This window comes from Pavona decussata, unplaced genomic scaffold, assembly GCF_977016875.1.
Source record: "Pavona decussata unplaced genomic scaffold, jaPavDecu1.1 SCAFFOLD_208, whole genome shotgun sequence".
In the NCBI taxonomy this organism is placed as follows: domain Eukaryota; kingdom Metazoa; phylum Cnidaria; class Anthozoa; order Scleractinia; family Agariciidae; genus Pavona; species Pavona decussata.
The window spans coordinates 204,653-217,041 of NW_028145613.1; the positions used below are offsets into that span (position 1 = coordinate 204,653).

Genomic DNA, 12,389 nt, shown 5'->3' on the forward strand with positions numbered 1-12,389 from the left:
AAGTCGAATGTTTTCTCTTTTAGAGTGGTTTTGCTCATTACCACGGACAGGAAAAGCTATTGTTGATGGCTGTGGCTTGAAGTTACAAACGCAATGGCGTGAAACGATCCAAAAAGGGAAAAACTCAAATTCCGGTTGCCGGCCGTGGCTCAAAAACGTCTGTGCAAGTTCCCAAATGACTTGCCTCTAGGAGAGGAAGCGCTCCTATATGCCATCAGAGCGTTTTACCGCGTTCAGGGAGCATTTTTTCTCATGCTTAGCTACAAGGTTTCGTAAAAGTTCTGATTGTTTAGAAAGACGTCATTTGTGATTATCTTACAACAGTCATGTTTCCCTAAAATTTCTAATTCAAACAGTTTTTTCCTTTATCTTTTCGTTTAACTGTAAATCTTGAAAAAACACCTATACAAAGGAATTGATCAGCTCAAATCTCAAAGGTCTTACTTATCATGATAAATACCCTGCGTTGCAGGCACAGCTACTGTTCATTAATGAACTCATTTTACTACACCTTGCATTTGCAATGTTTAGCAATCTTAAATGTCTCGCCCCAGATGTTCATCTTTACGTAATGGGGTTCACATTCCTGTGTTGCACCTGTTGTGCACTTGCTGTTATCAGAAGTCACATTTAAGCAGACTGGTTCTTTTACTTTGACACCGTTGGACAGCAGTGTCATTTTGTAAGTACCCGAGAAACAGGAAGGCTCACGAGTTCCAACGGATCTTTTTCGTCTCGTAGTGATCTGGCTAGAGGATGCAGCCATATTAACAGCGGCTACATCAACTTCGGTCGTAGATTCGCTGCTTGCGTCAAAGCTGGAAATCTCTGGTCTTTCGATTGTGTCCCTAGAAGACTCTTCTGATGTGATCGTTCGACCACTTCCGATGCTGAAAATTGCAGCAAGAATAAAAGCAACCTACGATAAAAACAACATGATTAATTCTGTTGTAATTGTGCAGAGTAATCCTTTAGTAGTCAAAAAGCTAATGATGTGAGCATACTATATTCTCTTAATGACAAAAATACGCCAAATTCTCCTTGGGAAACTGCAAAGGAATTCAAGGACTGATTATTTGATCAAGCTACGCCGATGAATGTGCACCAGACAGTCTTGATTAATTTATCCGAGTAGGCGAAAACGACACAAAAAAACAGTACCTCGGATTTTCTTTTGCGGTGCGTTCGATCCTTAGGCTTACCAAAAATGGGACAATTGTGCCACATTAAACTACTTGAGTCATACTCCCATTTCATTTTCAAGAAATATAGATTAACAAAATAGACACTCACCTTCAAAATTTCCATGTCCTTTTTTTTTCTGTTCTGAACGTTAAAATACTTTACACTTCCGCAAATTTGTTGTTTAGTCTTCTCAAGCTGTGGAATAGTTGCTTCATGGCAAAGCAGAAAATCGTGGTCCTTTTATAAGAAAGAGCGATCCAAATTGCGTTCATACATCGAGAAGAGGGAAAGTACAGTTTGTCGATCATTACTTCAATCGGTAAATATGTACACTTCTCGTTTCTCACTTTTGAGTCAGTTTCTACACGGATAAAAGAGAAATCCTCCAATCCTTCTAGCAATGTTTAAGCAGCGTAATGTTGCTACAACTTCCTGTGAGAATGTAAGTAAAAACGGTGGCTCGCCCGCTCTATGCTCACGAATGAAAAAAATCACTATTCTCAGAATAAAACGATAACTGTTTCTTCCCGCCTGACAAGCATTTTGCAGTAAGTCGCACAGTGGAAAAAAAATTTAAAAAAAATAATAATAGTATTCAATATGTAGGCAGAAACCGTCGATAGAGCTTGAGTATTTTATTTATTAACTGTATTATAGATTTTATTTATCAATTTTTTTATTTTTTTCCACTTTATGTATGATTAGCATTCGCGCCCCAGTCATACTATTATATCTGTAAATAGCATATGGACTTTTTTACTGCTATAATAAAAATAAGAAGTCTCTGATTGTTGGGAAGAAACTATTTTTAACAGAATCATCTATTGATTTGTTTTTATGTACGCAAATATTCTCTCCCTAAAAGTTAAATGTGATATGTTTGACAAGCAATTTGTGATAAAAAATACTGATTTCCGGAGTTACCGCAAGTACGTGGCGAAACATATGGTTTGATTTCTGAATATAATTCAGCTTCGAACGATTTATACTTCGGTTTTTCTATTAGAGACAAAAACAAGTAAATTACAGGGAATAAAACCAGTTGTTATTTATCTTTTTTTCTTTATCTTCCATCTTCTGTTTTACGATTATTTGCACATATTCTACAAATTGAACGACATCAGGTTCGAAAAGCTATCGATGTATGATGACGTCACGACCATTGCACGATTCTGGATGAATTTATTTTGGATAAAAAATATCATTCCTAACACCATTTCCGTTGCACCCTTACAACGAGCGGAAAAAAGGAATATCTTTTTATAGAAATGTGTCAAATGAGATTTTTTTCGCTGTGTTGCTTGATATTTTGTGACTCTTCTGAAAAAAGTCGCGCCAAAATTCATAAAAACTTCTCTTTCTTCCGGGTTCTCTCTGATTACCGAAAAAAGAAAAGAAATTAAACAGTAGTGATCGGGCAAAACAACTCAAAATATTTTCTTCAACTGATGCTAATAAGACTTGACCTTCTGAGTCCTTAAGGAAAACAGGAATATTGGCGAAAATACCAACTGCCTTATTTTTAAACATAATGAAGTACAAAGTGCCTTCTGCTGACCATCAGGATCGCGGTCCCAGGGAAGCGTGAGTTCATTAGAAAAACTGGTAATCTTTCACAAGAATGAAAATATCAGCATGATCAGGTATCACTGCAAAGGTGTGCGCCACACTGGAAAACTCTGGCTGCATATGAAATAGATTGTTCTTGTGGATCGTGTGCATATATATCTGAAACACTAGTACAGTCATAGATGAAAACTCGTGTACATTTTCCGCTCGGCTTCCAGAATTTCGCCGTCTATTTCTTAAAATTGAATGACACTGGAGAAGCTTTCTTTTAGTTTATTGAGCGTTTCACCGAAAGCACAGAGTATTTTCTGGTTATATTCAATTTTTGCTCAAGTTCGACCTTTTCGTTAACGATACAAGTTTTCATTTTTAAAGGTTTTTAAGTGCATGTTGCTTTTGGAAACGAACTTTTGATTTTCAACTCTGTAACTCTTTGTTAATCATGATATTTGGTCAACAGAGTAAGAGAGAAGAAAGGAATTGCGTGATTGTGTTCTTTAGGATTTGTTAATCTCGCACCGTACCGACGCGGTAAGGACATGAATGAAATTTCAGTCGCCATTAAGAATGAAAAATTTGAACATTCCATCCGAAAAAGAGGTACTGTCTTGTGACTAACCGGCATTCATAGTAACGTAACTTATCCAGTCTAGACATGAAAAAAGGGTGTTCTGAAAATGCCTAGCCAGTCACGTGTAACAATTGGTTTTCTTTCAACTTTTTATGGGTACAACATTTCTTAGATTTTTGATGAATAGTAAACAAAAGGGAATAGGCATTATTAAGCACATTACTGATGCTTTTACCGAGCAAATTACCTCGGGCAAACGTACACCGTGAAACGTTTGACATATTTGTTGTTCCAGAGGGGGCGTCATTGAATCAAAATAAAAACTGGAAGCCTCCAGTTGAAAATCTTCTATAGGATTCTGGAAATACCGCACACCAGTGCAGTGAGCAGTAACCATGAGCGAACTCAACATATTACCCCCTTCGATCACTAACCAGGAACTCATCGAATTTTTCCCATTTCACAATGGTGAGCCATAGGTTATCGATCATATCTGTATATCTCGAAAACAGTGGAAACTTAATTAAATAGTTACTATTACACTCGAGTGAACGTCCAACGCCGAACCCTTTAAATCGCTAAAATCGCCGTCTTCAACCTCAAGAACGACAACACACAACATTTAAGGTAAAAATACGTTTATTTTGATGTTAAATGAGAATATTTATCGCAATCTAGTAGGATAATACAAGGATTTTCGAAATTCCCATACATTTCCTCTATAAATTCAAACTACAAACGGTCACAAAGTTTGGGTGGGGGCCCTGTGGTTACAAGTTGTGATTGTTTGTTGTCTGCATTATCACTTCCGCGAAGAAAGTAGAAACGAAGTCTACCTTCTGCAACATGGAAATTTGTCTCCCTCCTAGGTGGTAATACACGCAACAAACAATCGCAACTTTCAACGCAATATTTTTTGCGCGACAAGTTACAAGAAAATGTTGCCCATGTTACTTGGCCTTCAACAGGGTAAATTTTGAAAAAGATCAAAATTTAGTATTTTGAATTATAGAGTTCCATACTTTAGGGTCCTTAAATCGAATGTTCCCAGGCCCAATCGCGCTTATCGAACGAGCCGAGCTGCTTGTCTGAAGCTTGGAAGAGGGGCGCGTCTTCCCGATCAACTCAACGCGTGACGTCACTTTCCGTCGCGCGCCAAGGACTCTGGGTAAGACGCTGACTCCTCCCCATAGATTCGCCCATACCCATGAATTAACCCATCCATTTTTCGGTGTAGCGGGTGCGAGCAATTTTTTCCGCGTACTCAGGCGTTCATTCCACTCTTATATAAGATACTGGTCCAACTGTTAGTTACAACAAACAACTGAAAACTGAATTTCAGAGGGAAGTGAACACTGCATGAATCAAGCGCAGTGATTTCTCGGTTGTGTTTCAGCTTCAAGGGATGTTGCAAATTTGTAAATCAGTACAATACCATGGGCGGACTTGTAAATTAATTAAAAAATTCGTAAATCAATGGAATATTTTATGGCTTTATTCAATAAATGCTTCGTCGTTTGACCTTAAAATTATTAAGTTAGGAATACAAAACATATTTTTACATATCAATATAAAATATACTAAACTCGGAATCTTTCGTACAGAGGAATTTTGACTCTGATTGGAGCTTTGTGCAGAGTTAATTCGATACAAAAAAGTTTTACATACGTTTTCAGTGCAAATCTCAACATAATTCTTGTTAAAGTATTTTTTGAATAGAAATAAATAAAAATGGACAAACTGTTTGAATTCTGATTGCTAGCTTCTTACGATTTTCTAATTAAAAGCCGTCTTTTCTCCCTCAAAATCTATGAACAATGACTGCCGCATATAAAGTAACCTCTTAATGACTTTGCCTCCAGGCCCCTGTTGTTAAATGAGTGAATAACGGGTTATTAAGAGTTGTTGAAAGACTGGATAACGCGTTTAAAACACTATCAAGCGGATAAAATGTCATTACAGTTAATACCAACATTTCCAAATTCCAAATTCCAATTCGACTTGAAATCAGCGGAGAGAACAGTCACTCCGTAGATTCCACTGAATTTCCCATTTATTTATTTATTTATTTATTTTATTTATTGATACGTTTGATCCGATGGATAGTGATTTGTCCGCTGGATAAAGTTATCCATTTTTTAAACAACCTTGACCAGGAGAATATTTGTCATCCGAGTTTTCCCGCGCTCAATGAACATTTCCTCCCCGGCTTAGCTGTAAGGTTTCGTGTAATTCCTCAGAAAAATAATTTGTTATTATTTTACTACAGTTGTCATGTTAACAGTAAATTTTTAATTCAAACAGTTTTTCTTTGTCAATTTTTTTTACACGAAACTTTAAGGAAACACCACAAAGTATCTCAGCTCAAATTTCCTCTAAAACAATATTGTTAAATAGTCTTAACTAAACTTTAACGAAGATGACATATAAATACCCTGTGTTCCAGACACAGTCGTTTCTTCACCATTGAATCCATTTTACTACGCCTTGCATGAGCAATTTGTAGCAACCGAGAAGATACATCCCCCGATGTTCATCTTAACGTAATGGGACGGTCCACATGCCCGTGTATGCCCGTGCTGAATTTTGAAATATTCTTTAAGTTGAAACGCAAGTCAAAAATCACTTCACAAGTCATATCATAACCATGGAATGTTAACTCAAACAATATGAATAACCGCGCGCTTAGCGAAGCGTACAGTTTGATTTCTGAATTTAATTCTGTTTCCAGTGATTTAAATTGGGGATTTTCCCATTACAACCAAAAAAACTCAATTCTATAGAATAAAACCAATTATTGTTCTTCTTTTTGCGATCATTTTCGCATATTCTACAAATTGAAGAGCAACAGGTTCTAAAAGATATCGTATGTATGATGACGTTACGGCTACATAAAGGCCCGTTTAAACGGTTTCAACATTCGGTTCAACATACGTTCAACACTTTGTTGAGCCAGATGTTGGGGGCGTTTGAACAGGGCGTCCAACGTTGTTGAAAGCGTGTTCAATCAAATTTAAATTGGTTTAAACTTTCATTCAACATCCATACAACATTTTCTTTGTTCTCAAAAATGTTGAATAGTGTTAAAGCCGTTTGAACCCTCCTTTCAACATTTGTCCAACATTTGCCCCTTTGCTGAAGGAACGTTGGTCAAATGTTGAAACCGTTTAAATGGGCCTTACACTTATGCAACAATCGTGATACTAATGTAACACTACGTTCTTTTGCGTGACAATGAGTGACTCTCCTACTGCGCGCCTCTCCCCTCTTTCCTGATTAGCTTGCCCTCTCATGACATTCAGCTTGAAGAAAAACGTTGCCATCGATGGAAGGCAATTTATTGAATTATTGAACCTGGTTGAGACAAACCGAAAGTAGATCTCACGCAACACAATGCAGAATAAAACAAACTAGATTAAAACGTTCTATAAAAAGACAATAGTTTTACGTTCCTTTTAGGAGTGCAACGGAAATGCTGTTAGGAATGATATTTCTTACCCAAAATACATTCATCCAGAATTGAACAATGGCCGTGACGCCATCATACATCGATACCTTCTCGAACCTGTTGACGTTCAAATTCTAGAATACGTGTAAATAATGGTGAAAAAGAAGATGATATAGAAGAATAAAGATGAAAAACAATTGGATTTATTTCCTATAATTCAAATGTATTGGTTGTAATAGAAAATTCAAAGTTTAAATCAGTGGAAGGGGAATTACAAGTTCAGAAATAAAACCGTATGCTTTGCCAGGTGCGCACTGTGACTCTGGAATCAGGATCATTTATCGCGATTGCTTTACCAAACATACCATACTTAGTTTTGATATTTTTAACTTAAAGGAGAGAATATTTTATTTAAATAAAAACTACAAGTTACTGGATAAGATTGTTGTTAAAATAATTTCTTCACATCAACCAAGGACCTTTTCCTATTTTTGCGGTGTGGGGCTTACTGCAAAATCCTTGTTACGCGAGAAGAGTTGGTTTTCATTATGTTTGAAAGGAACGATGTAATTGGTCGCGCAAAGTTGTGGCGTCAGCACGGCGCTTTAACATTGCTAAAACGATGGCACTCAGTGGAATTCTATTGCCAAAAGGATCACAATCGAAAGAATTCCATTTTATTGTCTAGAAACGGCTGCATGACTCAAAATTACGTTGAAGGAGTAAAACGAGAGCGTACAAATACAACGAATGAAGTAATAGGGAGAAAATGTACATGAACATGAACTAAATTTGGATCGCTCTTTCTTATAAAATGAGCACCATTTTCTGTTTGGACATTAAGTCCACGAATCGTCGGCTTGAGAAGACCAGACGTTTAAAGTATTTTATGCTTAGAACAGAACACGAAGACATGGAAATTGTGAAGGTGGGTGGGTATATTTTTTTATTGTATACTTTTCGAAAATTAAACGGGAGCATAATTCAACCAGCTTTACGTGGAAAAATGGTCCCACTTTTCGTAAGCCGAAGTGACGAATGAATAGCAGAACAACGTTTATGTTCTTTTTGTCCATTTTACTTCTTGGAATAATTAGTCCAACATTTTTCGCTTACACTTTCATCTCCGTAACTTCATCCAACAATCTAGTCTTGTCACTAGATGTCTTAGTCTCCCTTGGAGTTTTTCCAAGGAAAATTTGACGATAGATCAATACTACTATGCATGAGTGTCTTTATCTTGCAAGACTGATAAAGGTAGGCACAAATCACTAGCTTGAATTAAGAATTAACCGTGCTGTTTTTATCGTAGGTTGCTTTTATTCTTGCCGCCGTATTTGTCCTCGGAAGTGGTCGTGCGATCACATCAGAAGAATCTTCACGCGATACCATTGACGAGGAGTTCGAGAAAGTGATCGTAAATGAGGAAAACGAGGAGGTTGCTGTGCTAAATGAGGCCCTTGGCATTTTAGGACTGACAGGTGAAGCAAGTTCAGCAAGCCCAGAGACTTCCAGCTATGACGCAAGCAGTGAATCTACGAACAACACTGATACAGCTGCTGTTTATGTCACCACGTCATCTAAACAAACCGCAGCGAGACGAAAAAGATCTGTTGCAGCAACTCCTGAGCCTTCCTGTTTCTCGGGTATTTACAGGTTGGAAGCAATATCCAAAGGAGTCAAAGTGAAAATTCCTGTCTGCAGAGATGTGGCTTCAGCACGCGACAAGTGCTTGGGTCCAACATTTAAAACCTATGGCAAAAGGGCATGTGAACTGTCCCATTACGTTAAGATGAACATCGGGGGAGGGATCTTCTCGGTTGCTACAAACTGCTCATGCAAGGCGTAGTAAAATGAGTTCATCGGTGATCAATGGCTGTGTCTGGAACGCAGGATATTTATGTTCTTGGATAAAGTTTATTTAAAGCTTGTAAGTAAGACTATTTAAAAATATTTCGAAGAAATTTGAGCTGAGCTCAAGATGAATGTAAACTAAATTGCAAAGAAAAGAAAAGAACCTAAGCGCTGGAAAATGTATGGATAGAAAAGGCGAACGTTTCATATCGTGGTGGCAAGTTATTAGTGATATTAACTCCATGTTTATAGGTTTCAAAGGAAAAACAACAGCTATTCCCGTATAAGGAAATTGTCAGAGGCTTGGAATCAGAATTTAAACAGATTTTTAAATTTATTGTTAGTCAACCAAAGATGTCAACAGGAAATTTGTTGATATTTGCCTGAAAACATAAAAATAAATGTGGGTATTTGACGGTAAACATATGATTTGTATTGCTAGGTTTATAATAAGGTCAATAAGCGAAATATTGTGTAAACTTATTTAATAAAACAATACTCAGTTTTGCTATTGATTCGTGTGTTTTGCAGTGAATTTACCTTCCCCTGCTATCACATTGTTTTACGAATTTTTTAAATATTCTTTGACGTTGAACGCAAGTGAAAAATCACTTCACAAGTCATATCATAACCATCGAATGTTAACTCAAACAATGTGAATAACCACGCGCTTGGCGAAGCGTACGGTTTGATTTCTTAATTTAATTCTGTTTGCAGTGATTTAAATTGGGGATTTTCCATTGAAAATTAACGATAAAAAAGAACAACGTTTCGGTGTCGTCATGACGCCATTATCAAGTGCGGAGTAATTAAAATTAAGTCAATGTCAGAAATAGTTCGAATGTTAACTCAAACAATGTGAATAACCACGCGCTTGGCGAAGCGTACGGTTTGATTTCTTAATTTAATTCTGTTTGCAGTGATTTAAATTGGGGATTTTCCATTGAAAATTAACGATAAAAAAGAACAACGTTTCGGTGTAGTCATGACGCCATTATCAAGTGCGGAGTAATTAAAATTAAGTCAATGTCAGAAATAGTTCACCAAAATTAACATTTCTGACATTGACTTTATTTCAATTACTTCGAACTTGATAATGGCGTCATGACGACACAGAGGCGTTGTTCGTTTATATCGTTTATTTACACTCGCCTATTTATATCTAAACCTTTACTTATAAGGATTAAAACAACTCAATTCTATGGAATAAGACCAATTATTGTTCGTCTTTTCGAGATCATTTTCGCATATTCTACAAATTAAACTGGAACAGTTTCTAAAAGATATCGTATGTATGATGAGGTTTCGGCTACATAAAGGCCCGTTTAAACGGTTTCAACATTCGGTTCAACATACGTTCAACACTTTGTTGAACCAGATGTTGGGGACGTTTGAACAGGTCTTCTCAAACTTATTCAAAATTCATCAAGAGAAAACAAAGAAAGTCATTACTACTGTGACCTTGGTTTGGACATGTGTTCCTAATTACCATAACATTTTGCCAACTTTAGCCTTGAATTTCTCCAAGAATTATTGATCATTTGAGAAGTCATATCAAACACTCGAAATGTGTTTCATCAGATATTCAAACACCTCGAAGTCGTTTAAAAAAACCCGGCTGCGCCTGGGTTTTTCAACCTACTTCCCAGTGTTAGGATATCTGATGAAACACACCTTCTGGTGTTTGACATAGTATGTGCAACATTGTTGAAAGCGTGTTGAATGAAATTTAAATTGGTTTAAACTTTTGTTCAACATCTATACAACATTTTCTTTGTTCTGAAAAATTTTGAATGGTGTTGAAGCTGTTTGAACACTCCTTTCAAAATTTTCTCCAACATTTGCCCAACATCCGTTCACTGAACTTTTGTTGAAGGATCGATGGTGAAATGTTGAAACCATTTATACAGCCCTTAAAATATGCAACAAGCGTGACACTAATGTAACGATACTTTATTTATTGTTTAACGTGGGATTTACGCTTAGCTTAGTCAGCTAGTTTACAGGTAATCCACGGCCAAGTATATACTAAAAATTAGAAACTAAAATGAACAACAATTCATGGTATAAAAACTGTAAAAGCTTAGAACTAAGAATCGGATGAAAAAAAAATGACATTATCAGTCTAAACTTAGGCGATCGGATTTTGTTCTTCACTTCATTATTGTCATTAAATGATGAAACAACGGAATAGAGTGTGTGCACGACGGCCATGTTGGAGGAGCAAAACAATACAATGATTTTCCTTTGGGAAATATATTCTATTTTTATGAAAACATCTTCTATTGTTTTAGTCCTCCAACATGGCCGCCGTGCACACACTCTATAAACACCACACAGACCAACAAATGGATATTCAACTAAATACTCACTAACCATTACTTTGTTTAAAAGTGTTAATCTGACATACCCTTCAAACAACTTTTTCCCGCGGGCCACCATTTTTGGATTTTATGACGTCATACGGTTGCCGCTATTGTCAAACTATTGAGCAACCGTAATACGTCATGAAATCCAACATGGCGGCGCCGGGTAATTTAAAAGCGTAGATAGGCGATAATAAAATCCTGTTTCGTCCGACACAGAAATATTATTCCAAGTTTTCTAATGAAATTTGAAATAAGATTGTATTTTCAACAATGTAACGTCAATAAATTTCAACTTCAACTTGAGCGCCGTTCCTACCAATTCAGCTCCAGTATAGATTGGCTACCTTATATTAGCTGAACACTTTGGAATAAACACGAATCAGTTCGAATTCAATTAACAGGAATTTGTGCTTTCACGTGAGACTTGGTGTTGGCATTCTCGTCAATAGCTTTCATTATATGTAAGTAATCGCGATAAACGATATTAATTTTCGGACTTTCGTGCCGCTACTTATTTCTCCATATTACTTGAAACTCGAAAATTCTGTAAACTAAGCTTAATCAGAATACCGTAAACAGATAGACTTATAAGTCGACCCTCCCCCCCTCCGCCCCGCTTATAAGCCCTCCTGGTTTTAAGCCCATCTACCTGTAAACAAAAAAAATACATCCGAATATAAGCCCCCCCCCCCCTAGTTTCTTTCGCGTTGTTAGTTTTAATTTTGTTCCAAATATTGACGTTTTAAAGCTTGATTAAAAACCAGTAAATAAAAAACGTATTTCCATCGACACTGCTATAGCTCGTTTCGAAACGGTTTTATTTATTCCGGTTTTAAGTCCCCTGGGATATAAGTCCCTGTGTTTATACGCCCATCCAAAAAGCCCTGACGAAGTTATATAAGCCCAGGGCTTATAAGTGACAGTTCACTGTATTTTTATTTAACATTTTTATTCCTTTAGTTTTCAGTGTGCCGTTTTTGTCATTCATTTCCAAAATTTCGCCATTATTTTTTACATTAGTTGCAGTCTGATGTCCTTTGCATTGATTGATCCTTGCGCAATAACATTGTTGGTCTTTGATTAGTTCTCTGTCAATCTTTTATTGATTTTCAAAACACGTCCCACCCGAACTTGTTGAGCGGATTCACAAAACTGAGTACATCGCTATGTGGTGGATTTACTAACGTAATTACTTACTCTCAGATACTCACTTATTTTGTAACAAATTCTCTCATATATCCCATCCACCCATCCCACTCATCATTTCACTTATTACCATGATTTCACTGACATCTCATTGAAATCCCTCATGAATCAACGCCACCAACACTTTTACTCGTACCCATGACGTCGCACGTATTCCATGATCACCCCCTAATCAATACACCTCATT

The 12,389-nt window shown here is 36.8% G+C and overlaps 1 protein-coding gene across 1 annotated transcript; it reads right to left on the reverse strand.

Moving 5' to 3' along the window:
* On the reverse strand, positions 1–1,409 carry LOC146460676 (uncharacterized). The gene is made up of 2 exons (XM_085087905.1): positions 1,294–1,409; positions 1–919 (listed from the first exon to the last, which is right to left on the reverse strand). The coding sequence occupies exons 1-2, from the start codon at positions 1,306–1,308 to the stop codon at positions 506–508; spliced, it is 429 nt and encodes a 142-aa protein (XP_084944031.1). The 5' UTR covers positions 1,309–1,409; the 3' UTR covers positions 1–505.
* Positions 1,410–12,389: the final 10,980 nt, after the last annotated feature.